Genomic DNA, 27965 nt, shown 5'->3' on the forward strand with positions numbered 1-27965 from the left:
TCAGTTTTCCTCCAGTGCTTTTCTGTAATTCCTTTCTGTTTCAGTTGCTTTTTCTACTGTAGTGTTACTGATAATCCACAAAATGATTTCTTTTTCAGTTTGATATTTATGAACTATAGAATTAATGTTCTCTTAATTACCTGTAATTTGCCTAAGAATGTCAGTAGCTGTTTCTTCTGCTTTCCTATTAGATTGTCTTACAATATTTTTTTTTTTTTTTTTTTTTTTGTCGGTCGTGGGGCTTGAACTCTGGGCTTGGGAGCTGTCCCTCAGCTCTTCAGCTCAAGGCTAGTACTCTACCACTTGAGCTACAGCGCCACTTCCGGTTTTCTGGTGGTTTATTTGAGATAGGAGTCTCACGGTCTCTCCTGCCCGGGCTGGCTTTGAACCGCGATCCTCAGATCTCAGCCTCCTGAGTAGCTAGGATTACAGGCGTGAGCCACCAGCGCCCGGCCTAGATTGTCTTACAATATTGAAAATCAGAAGTTACATTATCATAGTGAGTCAATCTTGAACCTGTTTTCAATGATAAAAAAAATAAAATTGGTTCTAAATATATTTTACAGTAGTAATTTTAAGTAGCATATATATTTATTTAATATTTATATGTGCATTTGTTTGGGGATTTTTATTTTTTAGACTACGAAGTCAGTTGGATCAACTCAGCAAAATTTAGAGAATATTTCTAACATAGCAGGAACTGGATCCTTTCCATCACCGTCGTCTTCCCACTTACCATCAGAGAATGAAAAGCAACAGCAGCTTCAGCCCAAGGCATACAACCCAGAGACCCTGACAACTATCCAAACACAAGACATCTCACAGCCTGGGACCTTCCCAGCTTCTGCCTCTAATCAGCTGCCCAGCAGTGATACACTACTACAGCAGGCTACACAGTTTCAGACAAGAGAAGCTCAGTCTAGAGAAGTATTGCAGTCAGATGGCACAGTGGTTAACTTGTCACAGTTGAATGAGGCATCACAACAGCAGCAGTCCCCACTGCAAGACCAAGCTCAGACTTTACAGCAGCAGATATCATCAAATATTTTCCCATCACCAAATAGTGTAAGTCAGCTCCAGAACACTATTCAGCAGTTGCAAGCAGGAAGTTTTACAGGCAGTAATGCTGGTGGCAGCAGTGGAAGTGTTGATTTGGTGCAGCAAGTTTTAGAGGCCCAACAACAGTTATCTTCAGTTTTATTTTCTGCTCCAGATGGTAATGAGAATGTTCAAGAACAACTTAGTGCAGACATTTTTCAACAAGTCAGTCAAATTCAAAATAGTGTAAGCCCAGGAATGTTTTCTTCAACAGAGCCAGCAGTTCACACCAGACCAGATAATTTAATGCCTGGAAGAGCTGAAAGTGTTCGTCCACAGGCTGAAAATGCATTGTCTAATCCACAACAGCAGCAGCAGCAACAGGTGATGGAATCATCAGCCGCAATGGTGATGGAGATGCAACAGAGTATTTGCCAGGCTGCTGCCCAAATTCAGTCAGAGTTATTCCCTTCAACTGCTTCAGCAAATGGAAGCCTTCAACAATCTCCAGTTTACCAACAGCCTTCTCACATGATGAGTGCACTATCTACCAGTGAGGATATGCAAATGCAGTGTGAATTGTTTTCTTCTCCTCCTGCAGTTTCTGGGAATGAAACTTCTACAACCACCACACAACAGGTTGCTACCCCAGGCACTACCATATTTCAGACATCAAGTTCAGGAGATGGAGAAGAAACTGGATCACAAGCAAAACAGATTCAGAATAGTGTCTTTCAGACAATGGTCCAAATGCAACATAGTGGGGACAGTCAATCTCAAGTTAACCTTTTTACATCCACAAAAAGCATGATAAGTGTTCAAAATAGTGGTACCCAGCAGCAAGGTAATGGTTTATTCCAGCAAGGGAGTGAGATGATGTCACTTCAATCTGGGAATTTTTTGCAGCAGTCTTCTCATTCACAAGCTCAACTTTTCCACCCTCAGAATCCTATTGCTGATGCCCAGAACCTTCCCCAGGAAACTCAAGGCTCTATTTTTCATAGTCCAAATCCTATTGTCCATGGTCAGACTTCTACAGCATCCTCTGAACAAATGCAGCCTCCGATGTTTCACTCTCAGAATACTATCACTGTGTTACAGGGCTCTTCAGTTCCACAGGACCAGCAGTCACCCAACATATTTCTTTCCCAGAGCCCTATGAATAATCTTCAGACTAACACAGTAGCCCAAGAAGAACAGATTTCATTTTTTGCGGCACAGAACTCAATTTCTCCACTTCAGTCAACATCAAATTCTGAACAGCAAGCTGCTTTCCAACAGCAGGCTCCAATCTCACACATCCAGACCCCTATGCTTTCCCAAGACCAGGCACAACCCTCTCAGCAAGGTTTATTTCAGCCCCAGGTGTCCCTGGGCTCCCTTCCACCTAATCCAATGCCTCAGAATCAACAAGGAACAATTTTCCAGTCACAGCACTCCATAGTTGCTTTGCAGAGTAACTCTCCATCCCAGGAGCAGCAGCAGCAACAACAGCAGCAGCAACAGCAACAACAACAGAGTATTTTATTCAGTAATCAGAATACCATGGCTTCAATGGCATCTCAGAAGCAACCACCACCAAACATGATGTTCAGCCCAAACCAGAATCCAATGGCTAGCCAGGAGCAACAGAACCAGTCCATGTTTCACCAACAAAGTAATATGGCTCCAATGACTCAAGATCAGCAACCCATGCAGTTTCAGAATCAGCCCACGGTTTCATCACTTCAGAACCCAGGTCCTACTCAGTCTGAGTCATCACAGACTTCCTTGTTCCATAGCTCTCCTCAGATTCAGTTGGTTCAAGGGTCACCTAGTTCTCAAGATCAGCAAGTGACACTCTTCCTCTCTCCAGCATCCATGTCTGCATTACAGACCAGTATAAACCAACCAGACATGCAACAGTCTCCTCTTTATTCTCCTCAGAACAACATGCCTGGGATCCAAGGAGCCACCTCTTCGCCCCAGTCTCAGGCTACTTTATTTCACAGCACTGCAGGAGGCACAATGAACCAGCTACAGAATTCTCCTGGCTCATCTCAGCAGACTTCAGGAATGTTCTTATTTGGCATTCAGAATAGTAAGAAACTTTCTAATTTCTCATTACTCCATTCAAATGTTCGTTCAAAAGGGAAGCAGAGTAAAGCAGTTTTAAGAATACAGATTGTATTTAGAATTCTACCAATAAAAGACGAGGAAAGTTATTTGTCCTATGTGGACCCAATTTCCACACATAAAATAGTGATTATCCTCCACAAGGATATTGGAAACATAATGGTAACGAATAAAAATGCTATGTTTGCTATTATAAACTTGACAATGAATGAAGACTGTCCAATAGGTCTGGGATGTAAAATAAGTGGCAAAACACTTGCCTAGAAAGTGCCACACTTGGGCTGGGAAGGTGGCTCAGTGGTAGAGCGCTTGCCTTGCATGCATGAGGCCCTGGGTTCGATTCCTCAGCACCACATAAGCAAAAAGAAAAAAGCCGGAAGTGGCGCTGTGGCTCAAGTGGTAGAGCGCTAGCCTTGAGCTGAAGAGCTGAGGGACAGCGCCCAGGCCCAGAGTTCAGGCTCCATGACCGGACCCAAAAAAAAAAAATTAAAAAAAAAAAAAGAAAGTGCCACACTCTAGGTTTGATCCCCAGTACCAAAAGAAAAGTTAAGAAAAAACAGACTGTCCAATTACAGCTAGTTAAAGTAAGTAGTTTCTAAGTAAGTAGATACCCACCTTTAAGGTTCATATAACAAGGAAGGACTGGATAGGTTATTTTTTTGCTTTTTGTCAGTACTGGCACTTGTAGATGGGTACTTACTCTACCACTTGAGTCACACCTCCAGTCTCTCTAGTTTGTTTTCTTGCTTGTTTTTGTATCAATGCCTTGTGTTGTCGCTTAGCTTTTTCACTCAAGGCTAATATTTTAACACGAGCTACACCTCCATTTCTCGCTTTTTTAAAATTTTTTTCCTGATTAGTTGGAGATAAGTTGTTTGTTGGGACTGGCTTCAAACCTCAGTACTCAGATTTCAGCCTCCTGAATAGCTAGGACTACAGGTGTGAATCACTAGTGTTCCTTGAACTGGTATTTTTCTATCAATAAAAGAAACCTTTTTCTTATACTGTCAAATGCCTCACTTTTAGTTTTGAATAGAATAATGAATTTCTGCTGGGTGCCAGTGGCTCACGCCTGTAATACTAGCTACTCAGGAGGCTGAGATCTGAGGATCATGGTTCAAAGCCAGCCTGGGCAGGAAAGTCTGTGAGACTCTTACTGCCAATAAACCACTGGAAAACCGGAAGTGGCGCTGTGGCTCAAGCGGTAGAGCTCTTGCCTTGAGCTGATGAGCACAGGGACAGAGTTCAAGCCCCATGACCGACCAAAAGAAAAAAAAAAAGAATAATGAATTTCCCTGGCAACTAATAAATATTTTCTTGTGAATCCTGACTAACCAAGTCATTTCTGTTTTCATTGTGCCTGCAGACTGTAGCCAGCTTTTAACCTCTGGACCAGCTACGTTGCCAGATCAGTTAATGGCCATAAGTCAGCCAGGCCAACCACAAAATGAGGGACAGTCACCTGTGACAACACTTCTTTCTCAGCAGATGCCAGAGAATTCTCCTCTGTCATCCTCTATAAACACTAACCAGAATATTGAAAAGATTGATCTGCTTGTTTCATTGCAAAACCAAGGAAACAACTTGACTGGCTCCTTTTAACTGGGTAAGTGAATAATAACTTTTGGCTTCTTACTGAAAAGCATCAATAATTTAATTTTTCTTAACAGATTTGTGCTAAATAGTAACACTGTTAGAGCCTTAAAATCTGGTTTTCCACAAGATGGTACTTTTTTTACTTTTAATAAATTGTGAATAGTGAGCATTCCTTTGGTCTCTATATTTCTTTGCTTTGGAAAGTTGAGACATTGGACAGATGCATTGCATTTCCCTCCTACTATATATTGAATATGGTAATGCTGTATTTTTCCTGTCTCCAGGAAGCATTAAGTAAGAATAGTCCGAAATAATAAATATGATAAAACTCTATTTAAGCTGGGTGCTGGTGGCTCACTCCTGTAATCTAAGTTTACCCAGGAGATTGAGATCTGGGAATTGAGGTTCAAAGTTAGGCCAGGCTGGAAAGTCTATGAGACTCTTTTATCTCCAATAATAACTGAAAAAGTCAGAAATGGAGCTGTGGCTCAAGTGGTAGAATGCTAGTCTTGAGCCAAAAAGCTCAGGTACAGTGCCCAGGCCCCCAGCTCAAGCACAGGACCAGCACCAAAACAAAAAACAAACAAAAAAACGCCACATTTATAAGAACACAATATACTTTGGGATTATTCTTTGTGACAAACACCTTGTAAATGCTTCCATTACCTAGTGAGGTTTTTTGTTTGTTTTCAGATATTTCCTGAAGAAAATCATGACTCCAAGATGTCCTGAGATCTTAATGGTTCCTTGAAGATTACTAAAGCAAAATATAAAAACCTGTATTTGAATAAATGGATAAATTTTACTCTGATTGCAAAAGAGCACACTGTGCTGCCTATTGCAGTGACTAGCCACCAATGTTAACAAATTCAGTTTATATTTCTAATAACAATTATGACTGAGAATCTTTAGAGTTTCCAGCTGACGGAAATAATTGTTGCTATTTCCTTAGGCACAGTTTCTTTAAAAGTATGCGTCAAATTAAAGGCTAGATCACTCAGTTATTATTGCTGTTAGAAAATACTATCTGACATGTTTACTTTTGTTGTTCATTATTCTCTCTCCTGCATTATTTTTGTCAAGTAGTGGCTTGTGAAAAAGTGAGGCTCAATAATAACTAAAGCTGTGATTTTTTTTTCAATATAAAGAACACAGCTGTTGGCCAAAGTGAAGGAATCTTTTTTTTTTTTCAGTTTTTATAAAGAAACTGAAGTGGTAACTTTCTGAAAAAATAAGCTGTATTAAGAGGACTCTTGATTAAACACAAAGGCAGATGACATACAAAACTGGGGACAGCTGGAATGTTACTGATTTTTATTTTTCAGAGGATTATTCTCTGTGTTTCTACTAAGGGGTATAGCCATAAATGTATAGAAAAATCATTATTTTGCTCTGAAAAATGAAGGGGGTAATATATGGTAAATTATGTTCTGATATCCTCCTACAGTAGTTTAAACTGACAGTAATTTGCGTTTAATTTCTTCTTTACTCAGTTTTAGGCTGGTATCCCTTTTCTATTCCTCTGTATTATTTTCTACCTACTTTTCACTTCATTGTAGAGTACTATTAATATACTAATGGCTTTGTGACTCTGTATTATCTTAAAGAAAAAGGCCACTTCAATCTAAGGTGACCTAGAAATCCTGCAGCACAGTTCTTTTAGGAAATATTGAGAGTTGCTTTTTGAGAAAAAAAAATATTTTTTTCCATGAACGGTGCTGTTCTGAAGTTATCAAAATTCTCCCTCTATAGAACACAGTATAAATTTTCATTGAAAAAAAAAAAACCTTAAAGGATTTCTGAAACATCACTTCTCCCTGAGCTGCAGTGAGTATCATTTACTCGTCACCTTAGTGCTTTACAGTTTGAAGTGTCACTAACCTGATGGTTCCCACAGCCTTAGGCTTTACGGGGTCATATTATTGACTTAAAATGAAGAATTGATTTGTGTAACATCTATAAAGAGCAAAATAATACACTCCGGAACTTGCAGTTGTAGCATTAGTTATACAGTTTTGGGTGTTCTTGCCACCCATGGGATGCCTGCTTCTAACTACCACCTGTGTCTGGACACGTGCTTATCTCATTTTCCTTTTGGCATGTGGAAAGCTGTCCATGCAGTGTCAAGCCAACTGTGTGTGGATTCTATGTGTTGATAAAATATTTTGGTATCCTATCCATTTATTTTTAAATGTATAAAAAAAATAGCCTGTTAATGGTTGTTGAAGGCTACTTTTCTGTTCTTTATTTTCTTTCTTTCTTTTTCCCCTTTCCTGTTGTATTCATTTAGTTGAGTTGTGGCATTGGGTTTTTGTTTTTTTTTTTATACAGCCAGATTTTCCCCCTTTGTGATGGTCTTCATTGCTCTTTGAATGTGTTGTTTTTCTAATTTGTGTTTTCTCTTCATTCTCATATATCCTCCCCTTCACCCCTAACCCTTTCTTTCTTTCTCTCTCTGATTGAGAGGCATTGAATTATGTTTTCAGTAGTACAGGCTTCTGGCCGATATGAAGGGAACTTTCAGAAAGAGACCTACTCTGGGTCATTTAATTTTGAATACAGTTTTCAATCGTTCAAGTTTTGGATGGTTTATATCTAATGTGTGTTTCATTTTTTTGGAAAGCTATATTTTGTATTTAGGAAATGGTATACTATTTTGCTATTTGTACTGAGTGAGTACATTGGCATAAATATAGAAATTTATATATATACATATATATAAACTATTCTTTTTTTGCCACACATTTTTGTGGTAAATTTGTGAGTTTGTCTGATGTTCTACCACAACGTGGCGTCTGATAACAGTGACAGGGGAGGGGGGGTTTGTTATGTCTTTATGAGTATTTAAGTACCTTTTGAAACAAATGACCTGTTCATCTGTAGCCATTCCATCAGGCAGTTCCTTGATGTTATTAAGTGGGCTAAAGGCAACTTACAGTGTGTTTGCTGGATCTTTCACTCAGATGAATGTGAAAGAGTAAGGAAACCTACTGAGGCAGTTTGTGTCAAATGGTGTTTTATAAGAATGAGCCATTCAGTCTTTGCTCACTATATATTTAATATTTTATTATTGTTATTGTTAATATTAATTGGCTTTCTGTATTCTATGCCTTTTATTTATAAAGACACTAAAAATTTGTAATTTTAATAACATTTCTCCCATCTTGTAATACCTAGAGCAAGCTACTTTATAAATTCTCTTAACCAAAAGTATTTTCCTCAATACATCTCTTCTCCCCTGGGATTAGGAAAGATTATCCAATATAGTTCAGGTTTTAAGAAGGATCAGCCACACAAACCAGTGCTTCAGTTTTAAAATGTAAAATTCTAACCCTAGAGAATTACCTATAATGTCAGAGAATGCAATCCCAGAAGGAATTAAAAAAAAGAAAATAGAATTAGTAAACTATTTTTTTCTGAAATCACATAAAAGGCTCAATAAGCCTATTTGTTCACCAAGATCTGATTAGAATGCTTGTTGATACTATACTTGGGATGAAATGGTGGCAAGAAGACTGGCTTGTGTGGTGATTTCTGTCTGTTCTGTGGTTTAAGCAAGAGGCTTATCTCCTTATACAGTGATGACTGGCAATGCCAAGTCACCGGGACCAATTTTCTGTTTTATAATACCTTAAGTTTAGAACAGAACATACACCTGAACTGTAATGGTTTCATGGGATAGAGACAGAAAACCCAATTTTTATTCTCATAAATTTTGTGGTTATTTATACAAGGGCTGTGCTACCATATTCTTATTCAATAATGATAGGGGTTTCTTGTTTGTTCTTTTTTTTTTTTTTTTTTTTTTTTTACTTTGTTAAATGTTTCCAACCCCTAAAGGTCAATGTTAAGTACAACATTCTGAACATATAATTTGGTTACAAAGAGTATTTGTCTTCTTATTGAAAAGTTAGCTCAGTGGTTGATACTTGTGCTAATAATGTGATTTCCCAATTACTGTTACAAGTTACAGCTACATATGGGAAAGACTCAGTGTGCCACCAAAGGCCTTGGAAACAAAAATGACTGACTTTTGGCAGAAGGACCTAAATAAACTGTGAATCACATTGTATTTCTTTATATTAATACATTCAATTTTTTGCTTTCAGTGACTCATAAATACTTGGAGCTTATCTCTTTCTATGTGTGTTTGTTTGTGTGTATATATGTGTTATTCCTTATTATCATTCCATTATATATCCACACCAAGGGGAGGAGACAATTAGAAGTCATACTTTGCTTCTAAGTTTTGTCATGTTATACTTGTGGAGTATCATATTGTTATTTCGCCAGTGCAAATCTGTTTTTTGTTGTTATATCATGTGCTATAGTTGGGAATTTTCTGTTAATGTTTATTTCTTGCCCCTCAGAACCTCAACTAATGTATGTTAGAAAAATAATTCCAAAGAAAATAAGGAAGTAGTTGTATCTGTTGTATCTGTGTCCCTCCAGAATAAAAACAATAGATCTTTTTGGCCTTTTTTTTCTATCTCCTTTTATTTTTGGCCTTCTGTTTTACTTAATTTTTGATACAGAGCCTGATTATGTTGCCCAGGTTAGCCTTTAACTATCTGATCCGCTGGCCTCAGCCTCCCAAGTAGCTGGGACTTAAGAGACACATACCATTGTTCCTGGCCTTTTTGACCCTCAAAGCCATTATAAAGTATTGTTTTGGAAAAGTAAAATCTTAGATGCATCAATAATTAAGGACCAAAACAAATGACCTAATAATTCTCAATACTCAGATAGCTATAAACAGGAGTAATGTGAGATTTTCCATTTATATGATGAGAGTTTCTGTTATATCTGTTTCCTGGCTGTTTTAACTAATAAAAAATTATGAGACCCATTAGCTTTACTATGAATCTTAGGTTTATTCTTAACCAAGTCAGCCATTTTACATCTCTTTGGAGGAACTTGATGAAAGAAAAAGACGGCAATTCAGCAGATAAAGTAGAAAAATAACTTATGACTCAATGCAGCCCACTGCTAGAGCACTTACCTAGCAATGTGCAAGCCCGGACTTGATCCCCCAGCACCACCAAAAAAAAAGGACTCAGAGTGTATACCCATAAAAGTGAATTAGCAGGATCTTATATATTAAAAAGGTTTTTCTTTCTTCCTGATTTTGTTACTAGGGCTCAGTTTTGGAAATTAATGTTCATAATGTAGATATCAGAATTCTGTCTATAATATCACTTGTGAATTGTCCAAATGCTCTAGATATGTTCAAGTCTAATTCCTTTTGTGTCATTCTAAGCCTCACTTATTAATAAAATTCTCTTTTTACCCCTCTTGCTCTTTCAGGAAATTTTTTACATTAATATTTTATACCTAGATTAAATATTTATGGAAAAGTGCCTTTTTTAAAACTGTGATTGTGCCCCTTAAATTCTACTTTTCACTGTTGCCAAAAACACAGAAACAACTAGTTTTAACAGATTCCAACTTTCCCTTTTTTGCTTTTAGTCATTCCTCCCACTCCCGACCCCCCACCCCCTCCCTGCCCCTGACTCTCTCTCTCTCGGGCTGGCCAGGACTTCAGTCATCTGACATAGCTGGGATAAAAGTTGAGGGCCAGTGTGTCCAGCTGTTGGTTGTTGTTGGGGGCACAGGTCTCAGGAGTTTCTGCCTGGGCTGGCTTCCAAACATGATCTTCTTGATCTTGACTTCTCTAGTAGCTAGTATTATAGGCAAGAATCACTGATACCTGGCTTCTTTTCTCTTATTACTTTGTTACCCTAGAAAATAACTTTGTAAGTTTTTTTGAATAACAGAAGAGGCTGGGCTCTGGTGGCTCATACCTATAATCCTAGCTACTCAGGAGGCTGAGATTTGAGGATTGCAGTTCAAAGCCAGCCGGAGTAGGAAAGTCTCATGGACTTCCAAAAAAATTGAAAGTAGAGCTGTGGTTCAAGTGATAGAGTGCTAGCCTTGAGCAAAAGAAGCTCAGGAACAGTACCCAGGACCTGAGTTCAAGTCTCAACACTGGCCAAAAAACAAAAACACCCAAAAGATACAATTTTAAATTGGTCCTTTGAGGAAAGCAAGTAAAAGATTATAGGATCATACCATTTGTGCTTATATAAATCAACTATAAATTTGTCTTTATCTCAACCAACTATTGATTGGTTGTACCTGAATGCTAGAAAGTATTGTTATCTGTGAGATTCTCTGCACCCAAATGTTAAATTTCAGAAACTATTTAAAACATCTTTTCTGATCTTAACTAGATGAATAAAAGTAAGTCAGTAACATGCAAGTAAGGCTTGGTAGTGTCAGTTTTTCTAACTAAGTGGGATACCATAGTTCATTCTAATCATATATCTTGCCCACTAGAACCTGTTCACTAGAAAGAAAATATTGAGCCTCTTCAGACCTAAAATAATCATTTCTTCTACCAGATAGTTAGATTTAGTGTCCTGGGTTTTGTGTGTATATGTGTATGTGTTTGTTTCTAATTTTTGCTTCAGTTCTGGCTTCTTACAGCAGTGGTGGTGCTTGAAAAAAGTGCCATCAACAGATGAAGGACAGTAGGGACTTTGTGGTAGAGCTGCTTTCCCCATGCAGGTATTGTCATGACTGTTAGTGGCACTGAAGACTGGAAACCTTTATGCAATATTCCTAGCTCCTTGTTGACAATATGCACTTATATCATTCCAAAGAAGCCAATAATACTGTACGGTGATGATTCCTTCTTAACGAATACATCTTCAACTATTTAGAATACTGTCTCTTTTATTTTGGTAACAGACCTGCTGTTAGGTGGCTATTTCCTAAAAGATTTGGTATAAAGTGTTAAGTAGATGTTTTCTAAAGGACTGTAAAGAGAAATGATTACACTTTAGCAAATTATTTTAGAAACATTAAAATGTTCTACTTGCTAGTCCATATGCTTGGGAGTTAATTAAAATCAACCCCCTTGCTGTATAATTTGTGTTATGTATTTGAGAGCATTATAGAACATAGTTTTCTATTAGATTATCTGAACTGGTGGTTTTTCAAGTATCGTCCTCAGCCCACCAGCTACCATCAGTATCACCTGGAAACCAGTTAGAAAGAAACATTTTTGGACTTGATGTCAAACTTTAACTGAGTCAGAGACTCTAGAATGGGGTCCAGCAGTCTGTTTTAACAGACCCTCAAAGTGATTCTAATATGCATTAAAGTTTGAGAATCACTGGTATAAACTATATCTGGTGAGAGAAGTTTAATCATTTCCCACTCCTGGAGATGCAGTTACATGTTTTTCTTTATGTGAATTCATCTTAATCTGGTCACCTATAATAATGTCTTGGCAATGGTAATTTATTCTCCAGTACTGCCTAAAAAATACATATATTTTATGCACATATACAATTAGAATAGTTTAGTTAACTTAGTTGGGCATTTTCTTGCCACTTACTAAGAAGTTTACATTAAATGACAGACTTAAATATATAGGTGCAATGTTCTATATTTCTTTGAATTGTTAAAACATTTGAGTAGCTAATAACAATTGATGGGTGCTAATGTCTCCTGTTTATCTGAAAAATGGGTACATTGTGGGCAGTGTAGTACAAGCTTTCTCTCCATTGCCTCTTTACCAGCAGATGACAATTTTGCTCTGGCTAGACCAGCGCTAGGAACAAAATTATCATTCCTCATAATGACATTTGTATCTGAAATAGTAAATATGATGGCTGGCCAGGCCAACATAGCACCTTAATTTTTTCTTTTAATAACTAAAATTTCTTTAAAAGTAACTTGCTCGTAGTATAATAATAATGTTGCAGTAGAGATAGAGCTATCCTTGAAGTTTTATGCTTCAGATAAGAGTTACTAAAGTATTGAACAAGATAATACATTATTTAATTTGGGCATTTCTCCCTTCTTAGTTGTATGCATGGTAGTGAGTATACTCTAACCACAAGCAGACTTACTCATTTTTATTTCCTTGTATAATAATTCAGCACCTCCATAATTATTCTAAGCTGGTACTGTTTACCAAATCATCAACTAGTTAACTCATGAAAGGAAAATTTACTTTTCTCAAGAAAAGTTTATATTTTCTCACTTCTGAATTCACCGCTGCTCCCTTAACACTAGCAGTGGAAGTGGAAGTGGCATGCTCTACAAACTTTGGTGCTGGCAGACTGCTGAGAGATGCTCTAGTTACATTCCTCCTTTTTAGTTCCTTTCCTCACGACTTCATAGTGTATTTTGGTACCCAAAGCATTCTGCCACAATCTTGTTCAACCTCAGTTTGTAATACCTCCTTCTAAATTCTGTTTAACCATATCAGCCCTGCTTGCACGCGCGCACACAAACACACACACACACACACACACACACACAGAAGTTATTTGCCTGTTTGTAGTGATTTGTTATTATTTTATTTAATGAACCTCAGGACAACACACATGCATACATACAAACATCCACACATACACACATGAGCTCTGATGTTTGAGAGTGAGTTTGGAATCAGACGTCTGTGTCCAGTAAAGAACTGTCCTGCACTGAAGTGATTGTGACCTTACTAATAATACTGATTCCAATGAACTTGAGCTGATTTCTTTTAATCTAATGAATGTATCTGCTCACCTTGTTCCCTTCTAATAAGCTCCAAGTGATTCATTTTAGGCAACCTTATTGAGTCCCAGTCACTTATTTTACTTAGTGTTTCAATAAATATGCTATGAATATTTCACTAACCTGTTCTCAAGTAATTTAGCTACCATTCTGCCATTTAAATTTTTTCATTTAATTTTATTTGCCTGAGCACACTGATCAACCACTGAACTGCCTTCTTCCATTGTCCTGCAATGATGTACAAGTTACATTTTTGTGTATATGGCTTTCATAGTTGGGATTTCAGAGCACTGACACCTGATATTTTCAGTTTGTTCTCTGGGGGAATTTCATTTGCATCTATGTTTTTAGCTATCTGTGATAACTTGTTAAATATTAAAAAAGATATTTTGCTTCTATTGGAACATTTGTATACTTGCAACTATATTTCTGTAAACAGCTGCAGTCAAAAATAAAACATTGAAAGTTTTCATTTTGCATTGGTAAGTCTTTTTCTTTTTTGTCAAACTGTGTGCACAAACAGGAGATGAGAACAACACCAAGTACACAGCTGCATTTACAGAATCATTTGGAAGGAGGTGAGATGCAGAAATCTTTTTGATAGTTATTTTGATTGCCAGGAGGAATAAAAATATGACAGCTTTTGGGGTTTTTTTGGTTTTTGCCGGTTCTGGGGCTTGAACTCAGGGCCTGGGCACTGTCCTTGAGCTGCTTTTGCTCAAGGCTAGCACTCTACCACTTGAGCCACAGTACCACTTCCACATTTTTCTGTTTATGTAGTACTCAGGAATCAAAGCCAGGACGTCATGCATGCTAGGCAAGCATTCCACCAACAAGCCATAGTCACAGCTCCAGCTTTTTTTTTTTTTTTGTCAGTTGTGAGGCTTGAACTCTGGCCCTGGGTGCTGTCCCTGAGCTCTTCAGCTCAAAGTGAGTGCTCTACCACTTGAACCACAGTGCCACTTACAGCTTTCTGGTTGTTAATTGGAGATGAGAGTCTCACAGACCTTCCTCCCTAGGCTGGTTTGGAACTGTGATCCTCTGATCTCAGCCTCCTGAGTAGCTAGGGTTACAGGCATGAGCCACCTAGTTGTTTTTTAATGTTTAGCAAAGCAGTACTTACACAGAGGCACGTTAGATGAAAGCTAAGTCTCTCCACTCCTCAATTCCATACTTCTTTTAGGTAGTTATTTCCACAGATATAAATCTGTTTACCAGAGTTGGTAAGTACAACTACCTATCAGTAATACTCAGAATTGTTTCAGGTGATGCATGGATTGGGGGAGAGGTGAAGGAGGAGGAACTATGCATGGGAGGTTAGGAAAGAAAAGGAAAAGTTGCTAGGTAGATATGAATGTAGTATGTAAATAATAAACTGCTTTAGACAATATACACTTTCTTACCAAATTTTAAGAAGGAATGACAGTTTTTAACATCTAAATGTATTCATCCATTGAGCTGTCCTCTGACTATGGTTTAACAATGTTACCCTTCTAAAGAGAATTAAAAATTGTCTTGGCATTTTTTTATTTTAGCACTGGAAATTCACATGAAATTTAATAGTATAAATGTAAGATTATATACTTTTCTCCCTCAGAAACAATATAGAGGGAAAACGTCAATCTGAAGGTGAGGCTAAAACAGGATATGGCTGCCAAAATGCTGACCCTACTTCAGGTTGCTTCAAACCGGTAGGAGTCCTATGCTGTACCAGATGTAAATCCAGCAATCAGCAAGCTGATTCAGGAAGATCTTTAGTTTGAGGCCAGCCTGAGATAACACAGTAACTCTATGGTTAAAAAAAACTGTAAGCAAGCTGGGGACACAGTAGCCTGCACTTGTAATTGGAGCTACTCTGGAGAGGGACGTATAGGTGGTTGTTGGAGGCCAGCCCAGGCAACACATTTACAGGACTCCATCTCCTGTCATCCCAGCTATGGGGAAAGCCTAAAGAGGAAGACCACAGTCCAGGCTGGCTGGGCCATAACTCTAGACTCTTCAAAAAAAAAAAAAAAAATTAGCTGGCTAAAGCAAGAAGAGCTGAGGGGGAGGGGGGGGTGGAATGGAGCTGAGGGGAGGGGAGAGGGGGGTGAAATGGAGGGGGAGGGGAGAGGGGTGGGATGGGCATGGCCTAAGAGCATCTGCTGTGTCATAAGATTCTCAGCAGCCATATATAAAGCCCAGAAGACAGTGGAAACAGGAATCACTGTTCAGGACACAATAGAAACTCTAGGACCAGCTCCAGTTTCTCAACTAACAGTCTTGTTCTCAGGAAGGAAGTACTGATTGATACTCCGGGCTTTAGGTTCAGCATCCCAGCATCTCTGCTGATTCTGAGGCCGTGTTAATACAGTGTGTCAAAGTGTGGGCTCTTGAGTTTGCCTCCCCTTTGAGAGCCCTGACACCCACATTTTACTGTTGTAACTCCCACTTCTTAGTTTTCCCTTCTATAAAGTGGAAACAATAGAACCTTCCTTAAAAAGTTGTCACAAGTGTTAAGTACAGTAGTACATATAAGATACTTAGTTCCTACAGCACCCAATAAGTAACTCAGAATGTTACCTTATCTTAGTATTATTAACCAATGCTGTTTCTTTTTTCTTTAGTGAAGGACATGCCTTTGTCCCTTTAATTGGCCTCCACATCAAAACTTTTAGTCATTCTCATTGGCATATGCATTTGCTTTGTTTCTTATCTCTTAAAAATGCAATTAGTTTCAGCTGGGCGCTGGTGGCTCACGCCTGTAATCCTAGCTACTCAGGAGGCTGAGATCTGAGGATCGCGGGTCAAAGCCAGCCCGGGCAGGAGAGACCGTGAGACTCCTATCTCCAATAAAACCACCTGAAAACCGGAAGTGGCGCCTTGAGCTGAAGAGCTGAGGGACAACGCCCAGGCCCAGAGTTCAAGTCCCACGACAGACCAAAAAAAAAAAAAAAAATGCAATTAGTTTCTTTGATCACACATCTACATTATTTCTCCTTCCTCTCCTTCCTTCTTGAACCCATTACACTGGTACCTGGCTATTGGCCTTTTGTTTTGTTTTGTAAAACCAAATTTTATATAATTTGGAACTTTGCAAAACTTGCCACAGAACTGCAGTGACGATTAAGGCAATAGAGTACATTTTCAAACTGAAACACCTCCCTCTCTGCTATTGTGTATACTATGGAAGGGCATCTGGACACACACACACATCTGGACAAACACACACACACAGGCTGATTCCCATTTTCAGGTCACCTGGCTTTGTATCTTTATTCTCCTTCAATACACCACAAGAGGGCAGTCTTTCATCAAATTCTACTTGAATTATAGCAATTGTGAAGACATTTAAATTGTCTAAGAATTAATATTAGAATATAAAATGTTACTCCAAAATTGGAAGTTGGTCTGTAGTTCAAAGATAGAGGGCTTATTTAGCCTGTATAAGGCGCTGGGTTTCTTTGATCATGTGTGAGCATGCGGACATAACATTATCCTATGCCGATATTGTTCACCAAATTAGTAAACTTGTAGGTGTGCAACTTTATCCCAAAAGTCATGGGATCCATCCAAACAAATCCTTCAAAAAGAAATCCATAAACTTAGTAATGTTATATAAACAACCTTCCAGACATAGCTCAGACAAAATACTTTTTTTATGGACACCTACTGTTTTTAATACTTAAAAAGTATTAAATGTGGGCTGGGAATGTGGCTTGGTGGTAGAGTGCTTGCCTAGCATGCATGAAGCCCTTGGTTCGATTCCTCAGTACCACATAAACAGAAAAAGTTGGAAGTGGCACTGTGGCTCAAGTGGTAGAGTGCTAGCCTTGAGCAAAAGGAGCTCAGGGACAGTGCACAGGCCGTGAGTACAAGTCCCAGGAAGGGCAAAAAAAAAAAAAAAAAAAAGTATTAAATGTACTATTTCCTTTCTTTAATTCAATCAGTATAGAAGATATAAGGTGTGAACATGTGGGATTATTTCTGCAAAAATTAGAAGATTAAGGAAAAGAAGAGACCTTTATTAGCTTCATTTTAAGGTATATGTGCACATGGGTACAAAAAAAAGTTGGAGGAAGAGAGGCATATTAGTCACTGTATAGTAATTGAAACCAATAAAGATCATAAACAAGCATTGGATTGCTAACAACCAAACAAAGTCCCTTAGGCTAGATGGATTCAGTCATTATTTTCTCTGGGCAATTCCCCTTCTGCTGTAAACCATAGAGAGGTAATTAAAATAGATCACTGGAGATTTGGATGATATCTAGCTCGAATTGGCCCTAACAGTTCAGCCCTAAAAAAAGGAATTAAATTGTATAGCTGACCTTCAAGACTATTTTCTAGCATTTTCCTACACCTTTCTTTGCTTTACCACCCAAGTGGCCTCTAATGACTAAAACAGTCTAAAAGCCACACTAGCAATCCTAACAACCAGTTACACTGAAATAGTAAGACTATCTACAATGTTACAAATACAACCTAATCCTTTTCCTACTCATTCTTTATGGACCTGAGGAAAAACACAAACCTTAAAATCTAAAGCAAGTTGGGGAAACAGAATGATACCTAGGCTGTCTACATGTTAGAAAAGAAAGCCTATGAGTCATTTTTTCTGGCTTTGATCTGGTTGTCAGTTGGAATGGACTTGCCCAAGTGATGGCCCACAGAAAGGCCAAATTTCTTATTTTTCTGTTCCTCCTCTACTTCTTTTTTCATAAGGAATCCTGCCTGGAAGTTTAGGTCAAAGAGGCTGCTTGGAGCAAAATACAGTGGTGTTTCCTCCCAAATATTTTCCAGGCGTTTCTTCCATCCTTCCAGGATCTGGGTTCGGGCATCCGGTGGCACATGCCCAATGCTGTAAGTCAGCTGAGGTTCTAAGACTTGGAAGCCACAGAAATGCAAAGTGCCACTCTGAGGAGACACGAAGCACAGAAGTTAGTCACAGAATCAGTCCTGCTCACAAAAAAAAGTTGATCTGGGCTGCCCAAAGGGAGACTCCAGTGAGGAGAACTGAGGTGCCCTGGAGAGTCTGCTCAGCTGCACCTCCTCTCCTTTTATCCTTCCTACCAGCTGTGCCCTGCGTCAGCCTATTCCTCTGTGCTCTTCTTGAAATGAGTGAAACTTTGAAAGTGTGCCAACCTGGATCCTTTGCCAAAAGAGCTGAAGTTCTATTACATTAGGGAGAGTTTAGGCTTCTTGGTGGCTAATTCCTGCCAAGGAAGGCTGATGTGCATTTCTCTGCCTCTCTACCTAACAAGATCAGTCTCGATGATTCTTCCAGACAGCTACTTCACTCGCTTTCCTCTCCAACTCACTGCTTTGAAAGGTTAAGGCCAGGGGTGGTGGTACATCCCTTGAAATTCTAGCTACAGTGGAGCTTGGAGGCAGAGGTAAGAGGATTGTGGTCCAGGCAAAAATTCAAGACCCTATTGGGGGAAAAAAACAAAAACAAAAAAAGGCTAGGGACATGGCTCCAATGATAGAGCTCCCTGTCATAAGAAGTATAAGACCCTGAGTTCAAACCTGGTGATTTCCCCAGAAGCTCTTCTCAGATAGCAGTTTTTAATTCAGCTCTAAAAAACTGGCTGGACAGCTAGGCACTGGTGGCTCACACCTATAATCCTGCTCAGGAGGCTAAGATCTGAAGGTCATGGTTGAAAGCCAGCCCAGGAAGGAAAGTCTGTGCTCTTATCTCCAATTAACCACCAGAAAACTGCAAGTGGAGCAATGGCTCAAAGTGGCAGAGCACTAGCCTTGAGCAGAAAAACTTAGGGACAGTGTCCAGGCCCTGGGTTCAAGACCCATGACTGACAAAAACAAAAAACCTGAATCATAAAAAACTTCTCAGAGTCCGTGACACTGAAGGAAACCAGAAAGATTGGTGAGTGATGCGTGTCTTCTGGAAAGAGGAGAACCAGAGCCCCAGGCTCCACAAATTGAGGCCTGTATGCACCAGTACATGGCTAAGAAAGAGTGCAGTTGGACTAGGCATGTGCATGTTGGACCATGTGCTAGAAACCCTGGGCCAGAGGTCAGGCAGGTTCTGAGTCCCTGCTCTGCAGTCATCCTCACACCGCCCATCTTGTGTTTGGCCCCAAGGAAAGCTCAATTAATGAATTCCCTGCAGGCTCACTGAGCACAAGGTACCTGAATTGGCCAGAGATTGATGTTCATGTCCCCGTGGACACCCTGAAGGGAGTACATGGAGCCACTGCCACCAGTGGTGATGGAGAGCACCGTCTTCTTATTCTGGGAAAGAGAAAACAAGCCTCCATGAAAGACTGCACAGAATGGGACACGCATGCCCACGCTGTTGGCTGTTTCTGTTGCACACAGTGTGGCTGCAGAAGTTCCAGCCTGGACCATCCACAGACAGGGAGGATGGGCAGGCCAAAGGCTCCACGCACCTGCCTGCAGCCAGCAGCTCAGCGCTGTCCCAGCAACTGAAGGCAGTTATGCGGAACAAAAGACCTCTCACACCTGGGCCCTGGCGCTCTTGCCTGTAGTCCTAGCTACTCAGAAGGCTGAGATCTGAGGATTGAGAGTTGAAGCCAGCTCAGTAGGAAAAGTCCAAGAGACCCTTATCTCCAATTAATCACAAACAGCTGGAAGGGGAGCTGTGGCTCAAATAGTAGGCTTTGAAGCCAAAAGAGCTCAGAAACAGTGTCCAGGCCCAGAGTTCAAGACCCAGGACTATCACCAAAAACAAACTAAAAAACTAAAAACAAAACAACAAAAAAAAAAAAAACCCTGTCACTTGGCAAAACATTTCTCAAGCAGTATTTGGGGCTCAAGAACAAAACAAAGGTGCACTTTTATTTTTATTATGGAAAATTTCAAACATAAAGAAGAGAAAGTCATGAATAGTCTGTTGATGCATCTACCACCAGCCTCAACTCTCACCGCCACTCTAGCTCCTCCCCTCACTCCTCCTGCCGTTTATTCTGGAATATTTTCAAACAACTCCCAAGCATGATGTCACTTTCTGTGTCTAAGACCTTTGTCAGGCATTCCTCCCAGAGGACTTGGTGCTTAGCTATGCTCAAAGCTCAACCTATGGAGGGAATGTACACAGACTCCCCCCGCCCCCCCTGCCCCAGCAAACAACAGCTCACCTACCTGGAAAGGGCCCTTGTCGTACATGGCAGCGTACGTGTAGGCAAACCCTGCCACGAGCACTCGCTCAAACCAGCCTTTCAGAATGGCAGGCATTCCAAACCACTGCAGCGGGAACTGTGGGACAGAAGATACCAGAGGTCAGCTCCAGGTGTTTCTGTGACCCTGTGGAGAGCCACCTTCCTTCAGGGCTTGACAGTCCCTCTGGAGGAGTTAGTATATTTAAAAGAAAAGTGAAAATTAGTGGAATGTGATGCCCTTTCCCTGTCATCTCAGCTACTCGGGAGGCTGAGGTGTGGAGGATCGTCCCTTGAGCCCAGGAGTTTGGCATAGTTATTCAAGGTCAGCCTGAGCTACATATTGAGACCCTATCTCAAAAGCTGAGAGAGAGAGCAAGCGCAGGTAGCGCAGGTAGAAGGCTTTTCTAGAAAGCACAAGGAAGTTCAAACCCTGATACTTCCAACAACAAAAAAAGCCAGTGCTGGTGGCTTGCACCTGTAATCCCAGCCACTCAGGAGACTGACAATCACAGTTTGAAACCAGCCTAGGGTAGGAAAGTCCATGAGATTCTTATCTCTAGTTGACCACCAAAAAGCCAAAGTAGAGCCCAAGTTAGAGTATCGGTCTTGAGCTAAAAAACAAATAAGGGACAGTGCCCAGGCAGAAAGAAAGAAAAAGAAAACTGTCAAAATGCAAACGATGTATACCTGTCACCCTCGCAAGTTGGGATATTGGAGTAGGGGGCTCATGAGTTCAAAGCCTACCTGGAAAGCCTTTAGGGAGATCTCAGAAACATAACACTCCAAGACAATGCCCAAGCACTGAGTTCAAGCCTCAAGACCAGCATACCCATACAAACACACACACCCACACACCACCACCACCACCACCACCACCACCACTAAAAAAAAATCCTGTGTGGATAATTAGCAGGCTTGATGGGCCTGGTTTTATCCCCAGCACTGCAAAGACCAACAGCAAAAACAAAATGTAAGCCATTCTGTGGAGCTCTGGCTGCCAGTGTGATATCACTTCATACCCACAGGCCTGAGGGGTAGGAAAAAGGGCCGTAGGGATCACGTGCTTTCGAATAACAGCCAGGAGAACTACAGCCTATAACACCTTCCCTGGGCAGTTTTCAGCACCATATACGCTCTGTGATGAGCATGGAAAGGCTGGTGAGGGTCGCTAGCAGCCAGGTCATTGACTGCAGAGCGCACTGCCTTTACGGGGAAGACGATGGAAAAGATGCACACACAGCCGCAGTGTTGTCTGCTGAACAAATGGGGAGATGACTCCGCTGCAGGCAGCAGGAAGCCCCCTAAGCAGGGCCAGCCCCCTCCAGCTGGGACACCCCAGCAGCAAGGAAGTCCGTGTCTTACATGCCACTCTGTAAATGGTTCAGGATTTCCATGGAGAGAGGAGAGACTGAGTCCACTGAGAATAACTGAACGAAGGGAAGTTAGGCACAGGGAAGGGAAATGCTGAAGACTCCTGCTTCATTTTTGGAGTCTCCTTCCTCTAGGCAAAGAGGACTAGCATGCCAGCACTCAGGAAGGAGGCTGAGTCAGGAAGGTCTCAAGTTCAAAGCCTGAATAGCTACACGGTAAGACATTATTCTTGAATGCCATGGCCAGATGCACAGCATGTACAACTCTGTGCCATGCTGAGCTTTGAAGCAATCGCCCTTACTACAGAACAGACTGTGTAAGCTCGCACAGCTAGTGAGGGGACAGGCTGAGAACAGTAAGAATTTAAGCATCCCAGACAGCTTTTTTTTGGGGGGGGAAGGGAGGGGAAGAGGGGAGTGCTGTCCTGGAGATTGAACTCAGCAGGTCCTGGGTACTGTCTCTGAGCCTTTTGGCTCAAGGCTAGCACTCGACCCCCTTGAGCCACAGCTCCACTTCCAGCTTTTTGGGGAGTTAATTGGAGATAAGAGTCTCACAGACTTTCCTGCCTGCACTGGAAAATCTCAGCCTCCTGAGTAGTCAGGATTCTAGGCCAAAGCCACCGGCGCCCGGCACAGACAGCTCTTCTGATATCCTATCCTTACCATACCTGAAATATCACAAGGTCTGCAGCTTCCAGTTTCTTTTGCTCAGCCACAATATCCGGGCTCAGGCGACCTTCCTTGTAAGCTAGCGAGGCCTCAGCAGGATACTGAAAGTTCTCAGGGTCCTTCAGCTCACCTGCAGGAGGACAAAGAGGCTGAAGCCCTGGAGGCCAGGGCTGGACCACAGCGCCCACCAGCAAGGAGTTCCACAAAGAACTCAGGAAAAGGAGGGGTGGGGAAGGCAGCTCCTACCTGTGATGTCCTTTCTGGAAATGAGGGGATTGAAGTTCATGGCATAGAGGTCAGACTCCATCACCTTCCATCCTCTGCCCTTCAGAGCCTCCACAGCTGCCTCCTTCATGGCATGGTTGAAGGATGTCCTTTCTGAGTGTGCCAGGACGATCAGTGCTGTCCTGACTAGAAATACACAGGACAGGGGCTGGGAAGGTGGCTTAGTGGTAGAGAGCTTGCCTAGTATACATGAAACCCTGGGTTCGATTCCTCAGTACCAGATAAACAGAAAAAGCTGGAAGTGGAGCTGTGGCTTAAGTGGTACAGCACTAGCCTTGAGCAAAAGAAGTTCAGGGACAGTGTCTAGACCCTGAGTTCAATCCCCAGGACTGGCAAAAAATAAATAATTTAATTTAATTTAATTAAAAATAAATAAATACACAAGACATAGGAAATCCAAACAGGCTGAAATCTGCTGTCTTTCACATTTGGAAATACTTGGCTAGATGTTACCAGTTGAGTCATCCCCCATCCAAAACCTTGAAATTCAAAGGGCTCCCAAAATCCCAAACTTTTGGACCATCTTGTCATTACTCACAGTGTTTCACAGGGCTCCAACCTGCCATCTCAGCATATGGAAGGTTGAGGCAGAATTGTGAGTTTGTTTCTAATTTTATTTTTATTTATTTATTTATTTATTTAGGGTCCGGTCATGGGGCCTGAACTCTGGGCCTGGACGCTGTCCCTCAGCTCTTCAGTTCAAGGCTAGTGCTCTACCACTTGAGTCACAGCACCACTTCCGACTTTTTTCTTTTTGCTTATGTGGTGCTGAGGAATTGAACCCAGGGCCTCAGGCATGCAAGGCAAGCGCTCTACCACTGAGCCACCTTCCCAGCCCTCATTTCTAATTTTTTTTTTTTTTTTTTTTTTTTGTCGGCCGTGGGGCTTGAACTCTGGGCCTGGGCGCTGTCCCTCAGCTCTTCAGCTCAAGGCTACAGCGCCACTTCCGGTTTTCTGGTGGTTTATTGGAGATAGGAGTTTCACGGTCTCTCCTGCCCGGGCTGGCTTTGAACCACGATCCTCAGATCTCAGCCTCCTGAGTAGCTAGGATTACAGGCGTGAGCCACCAGCGCCCAGCTTCGTTTCTAATTTTAAATAGTTACGATCATTCAAAATCTGTGCGTTCATAATGCTATTGGGAGAAATATGGGCATATTAAGCACTGGTCAAGTACTTTCTTTGTTAATTTTGTCAGCTTACTAAACATCACTTTGGCATTTTGTATTCCATAGACTTGCTTATTAAACATTTCCTGAGCAGTAAACTATTAAAAATAGTAAAGGCACTTCACAGAAAACAATCAAATCAGGATATCTACTGTTTATCTTTCCAAGACCAAAAAAAAAATTAAGCCAGGTGCCAGTGGCTCACACTATAATCCTAGCTACTCAAGAGGCTGACACCCGAGGTAGAAAGTCCATGAAACCCTTATCTCCCATTAACCATCCCCCCAAAAGCCAGAAGTTTAGGGGTACCTTAAGTAGTAGACTGAGTGGTAGCCTTGAGCACAAAAGCTCAGTGACAGTATCCAGGCCCACACACACACATTAAGTAAATGGGTCAATGTATGGCTCAAGTGGTAGAGCACCTGCCTTGTCTGAGTTCAATCCCCAGTACCACCAAAAATAATTTTAAAATTAAAGAAGAAACCAGGTGTGGCACATGCTTGCAATCCCAACACTCAAGGTGGATCATGAGTTCAAGACCAGCCTGAGTTATATACCAAGACCCTGTCTCAAAACAACAAAATCACACAGTGGAAAAGCTGCCCATAGATGTAGCTTAGTGATATAGCACTTGCCTAGAATGCACAAAAGACTCGGTTCCATTCCCAATACCACAAAATAAATAGTCATTTTTGTTTGCAGCAGTGAAGAGTAAATCCGATTTACAACACGAAAGTAATAATCCTGGGTAAGTAGACATCCTTTTCCATGCACAAAACCGGGCTTTGTGGACTTGGAAGGTTCATTTCCACTTCCTTCCTGCTAGCAACATGACCCAGGGCAAGTTAGATGTTCTCAGAATTCACATAAGAGAGGCAACAGGACACATACACAGCCACTTCAGGGAAACAATGATGCCGGGGACAGGAGAGGTAAGGGCAAAATTCCTCAGGAAAAAACCAAACTTGCAGCTTCAGGGCTAGCCAACATGGACGGCCTTCCCAGCACCTGCCATATTGCATTAATGAATCGATGGATTGAAAGCATAGACACTAATTCCTTTGCTTTATGCTTCACATTCCCTCACTAAAGCTGCAATATACAGTTCGGGTTTTTGTTTGTTCCTTGTTTTGTGTTTTAAGGCAGCTCCCTCTCTCTCTCTCTCTCTCTCTCTCTCTCTCTCTCTCTCTCTCTCTCCCCCCCCCACCTTGGCCTACTTGCCCAAATAATTAGTATGCTCTGGGCACCAAGGATACCTCAATAATTAAACAGATAGGCACTTATAGGACAAGACTTGAGAAAATGACTCTTCAATGCACAAAAATTGTTTGGAAAAATAAACAAAAACTGGGCTGGAAATTTGGCTCAGTGGTAGAGTGCTTGCCTAGCATACATGAAGCCCTGGGTTCCATTCCTCAGGACCACATAAACGGAAAAAGCCAGAAGTGGCACTGTGGCTCAAGTGGTAGAATGCTAGCCTTGAGCAAAAAGAAGCTCAGGGAGAGTGCCCAGGACCCGAGTTCAAGCCCCAGGACTGACAAAACAAACAAAAAAACAAACTTATTTCCAGGAAGGACACCTTTAAAGGAGCATAGGATGAAACTATCCTTTGCTGAAAGGGAGACTGAGGAAAAGCAGACACCATCACCATAGTAACCCAATTCAGTAAACCAAACGAATAGACTTGATATCTTCGGGCCCAATCAATAAAGCCAGAACAGTGTACCAGCAAGAATGATCGGGCATATCAGGACACATCTAGAACATAGGGAAACATCTCTGGTAAATTTAAGTCAAACCCCCCTGATATTAGAGCATGCTTATTAGCGCCTGCCCGCAGCCGTGTCTGGACTGTATACTATCCTTTCTTTGCTTTGCTTTACTGTGAACCTGTTTTGGTCTCTAGCTGCATGTGTCCTCAAACTCTTTTATTGCAGCAAAGTCACAAACTTGGTACTGATCAGCCAGACAAAGCCTCATCCCTCTTGAAGACCTCCTCCCTGCCATATTCTTGGCGCCTCTAGCTTAACATTAATTAGTTCTTGTTATGCATGGTGTAGAGAGGTCTATCTCACTGAAGCAAATAGATCTTTTTTTTGGGGGGGGGGTCAGTCATGGGGTTTAAGCTCTGGGCCTGGGTACTGTCCCTGAGCCTTTTTGCTCAAGACTAGCTCTCTACTACTTTTAGCCACAGCTCCATTTCTGGATTTTAGATGGTTAATGAGAGATAAGAGTCTCACAGACTTTCCTGCCCAGACCAGCTTTGAACCACAATCCTCAGATCTCAGCTTCCTGAATAGCTAGGATTATAGGTGTGAGCCACCAGTGCCCAGCAAATATACCTTTAAAAAAAATAACCTTTATATATATATAAAATATTAGATAAACATAAATGCATCTATATTTTGCTCTACTATTGAGTCACTCCTCTCCCTGAGCCTCAAGCACATCTCTGTTCATGGGCCTCTAAGAACTGATTACACAGGTTCACCCTCACTTTTCCATGAACTGAGAGCCCTCATTCCTTCACTCTTTTATTTCCTCACCAGCTTTTCCTTTTTTCCCAGGACATACTAATTTCCTCACAAACCAACCTCTTAGCCCCTCCATCAGTGTCTCCTGAGGGCCTTCCCCCCCCCACTTTCTCTGGGCCCTTGCAATACATCCCTTGGAACCTCAATTCTGGTGGTCAGAGTCCTCTGGGAACAGACCCTGTTCTGCTCTGTTGTTCTGGTGTTCACCTTCTTCCTTTCCTTCAACCTCAAGCCAGTCTAAAAGCTAGTCGTTTTTACTAACCTTCTACATGAAACTATCATCTCTCAAGCTGTCCTCCCCCCAGGGATTCACTGATGACCCACCTCGTAGAAGTTATACAAGCAGTGTCAGAGCCAGAAGGAGATTGTGGCATGCTCTTAGTGGAGGCACTGTCAGCACCCAAAGATTTATTTTCTACACGGCCTTTTTGGCAGGAAGAAGAAGCAATCGAGAAACCCTACTAGAAATAGAGGTAAGCCTCAAATCAGTCTGGGGAATCCTTCCTCTACTCCCATTTGAATCCTGGTCACAGATGCTCCACAGTCCACCTCAGGATTTAATTAGCTGGTATTACCAGATCCAAATCTTCCCATTTCCCCTCAGGGGCTTGCTACACATAAACAGAGGGCTTCCTGTAGAGTTGGAAAAATCAGAAAATATTTCTGGGCACCAGTGGCTCGTGCCTGGAATGCTAGCTACTCAGAGAGGGTGAGATCTGAGGATTGAGGGGCCTAAATCAGCTAGGACAGGAATGTCCGTGAGACTCTGAATCTCCAATTTGCCATCAGAAAAGCCAGTAATGGAGCTGTGGCACAAGTGGTACAGCACCAAACGAGTGAAAAGGCTCAGGGTCGGCACCCAGGCTGTGAGTTCAAAACCAGCACTGGCTTGAACAACCACCACCACCACCTTTCCCCTGCTCTGTTTCCCAGCATGGTGGATAGGGCTTAGCCAGTATCTCCGTCCTTTTCTAGAAACGTTTACAACTGCGTGCGGCCTGCTGCATGGGCAAGCTTCCCCGCCCCCCGTACTTTTAGCCTAGGGTGTGTGCGGGGCGGGGTGGGTGGGGTGAGGCGGGGTGCAGGCCGAAGCAGGTCCATTGGAGGAAATGCGTCCTGACCCTTGGCGCTGCTCCGCCTCAGGGAGACTGTGGAAAAGTACTGGAGCCTTGGAGGTGATGCAGCTGGTCAAGGCCTTGGAAGGACCCCGGGTCTGAAGGCGGCGTAGGGAATCTGTCACCAAAATGGATCGAGCACCAGCTCAAGTGGGCCCCACACTACGGGTCGCAAAGGATTCAGGATCAGGCCGCCCGGAATCGGAGAAGTGACGGGAAACTCGAAACGCAGCTCCACTCACCGGCCATGGCTCCAGCGGCACTGGGCGCGGATTGGCTGGGCTGCTGGTTGCCGGGGCAACCCTGGCCGGGGGCTGGCGCTGGCCGGCCGGCGAGAGCGCTTCTTGGCGAAGTGGTCCCAGCTCCCGCACCGAGGACTGGC

The 27965-nt window shown here is 41.8% G+C and overlaps 2 protein-coding genes across 12 annotated transcripts in view; one reads left to right on the plus strand and one right to left on the minus strand.

The window, feature by feature from the left end:
• LOC138807059 (nuclear factor of activated T-cells 5) overlaps positions 1–13795 on the plus strand; it is a 95528-nt gene extending 81733 nt beyond the window's left edge. For all 11 annotated transcript variants that reach the window (XM_069992640.1, XM_069992641.1, XM_069992644.1 and 8 more), the window contains 3 exons: positions 640–3118; positions 4520–4759; positions 5443–13795. In XM_069992640.1, the coding sequence (XP_069848741.1) occupies positions 640–3118; positions 4520–4755 (2715 nt within the window). In that variant the 3' untranslated portion in view covers positions 4756–4759; positions 5443–13795. The remainder of the gene's footprint in view (positions 1–639; positions 3119–4519; positions 4760–5442) is intronic.
• A 3511-nt stretch (positions 13796–17306) lies between these two features.
• On the minus strand, positions 17307–27964 carry LOC138807062 (NAD(P)H dehydrogenase [quinone] 1). Its single transcript, XM_069992651.1, has 6 exons — positions 27826–27964; positions 22730–22894; positions 22483–22613; positions 20428–20541; positions 19456–19557; positions 17307–18219 (listed from the first exon to the last, which is right to left on the minus strand). Exons 1-6 carry the CDS (start codon positions 27830–27832, stop codon positions 17905–17907), a joined length of 834 nt encoding a protein of 277 aa, XP_069848752.1. The 5' UTR covers positions 27833–27964; the 3' UTR covers positions 17307–17904.
• Position 27965: the final 1 nt, after the last annotated feature.

This window comes from Dipodomys merriami, unplaced genomic scaffold (genome assembly GCF_024711535.1).
Source record: "Dipodomys merriami isolate MVZ:Mamm:240054 unplaced genomic scaffold, mDipMer1.0.p SCAF_41, whole genome shotgun sequence".
Classification (NCBI taxonomy): Eukaryota; Metazoa; Chordata; class Mammalia; order Rodentia; family Heteromyidae; genus Dipodomys; species Dipodomys merriami.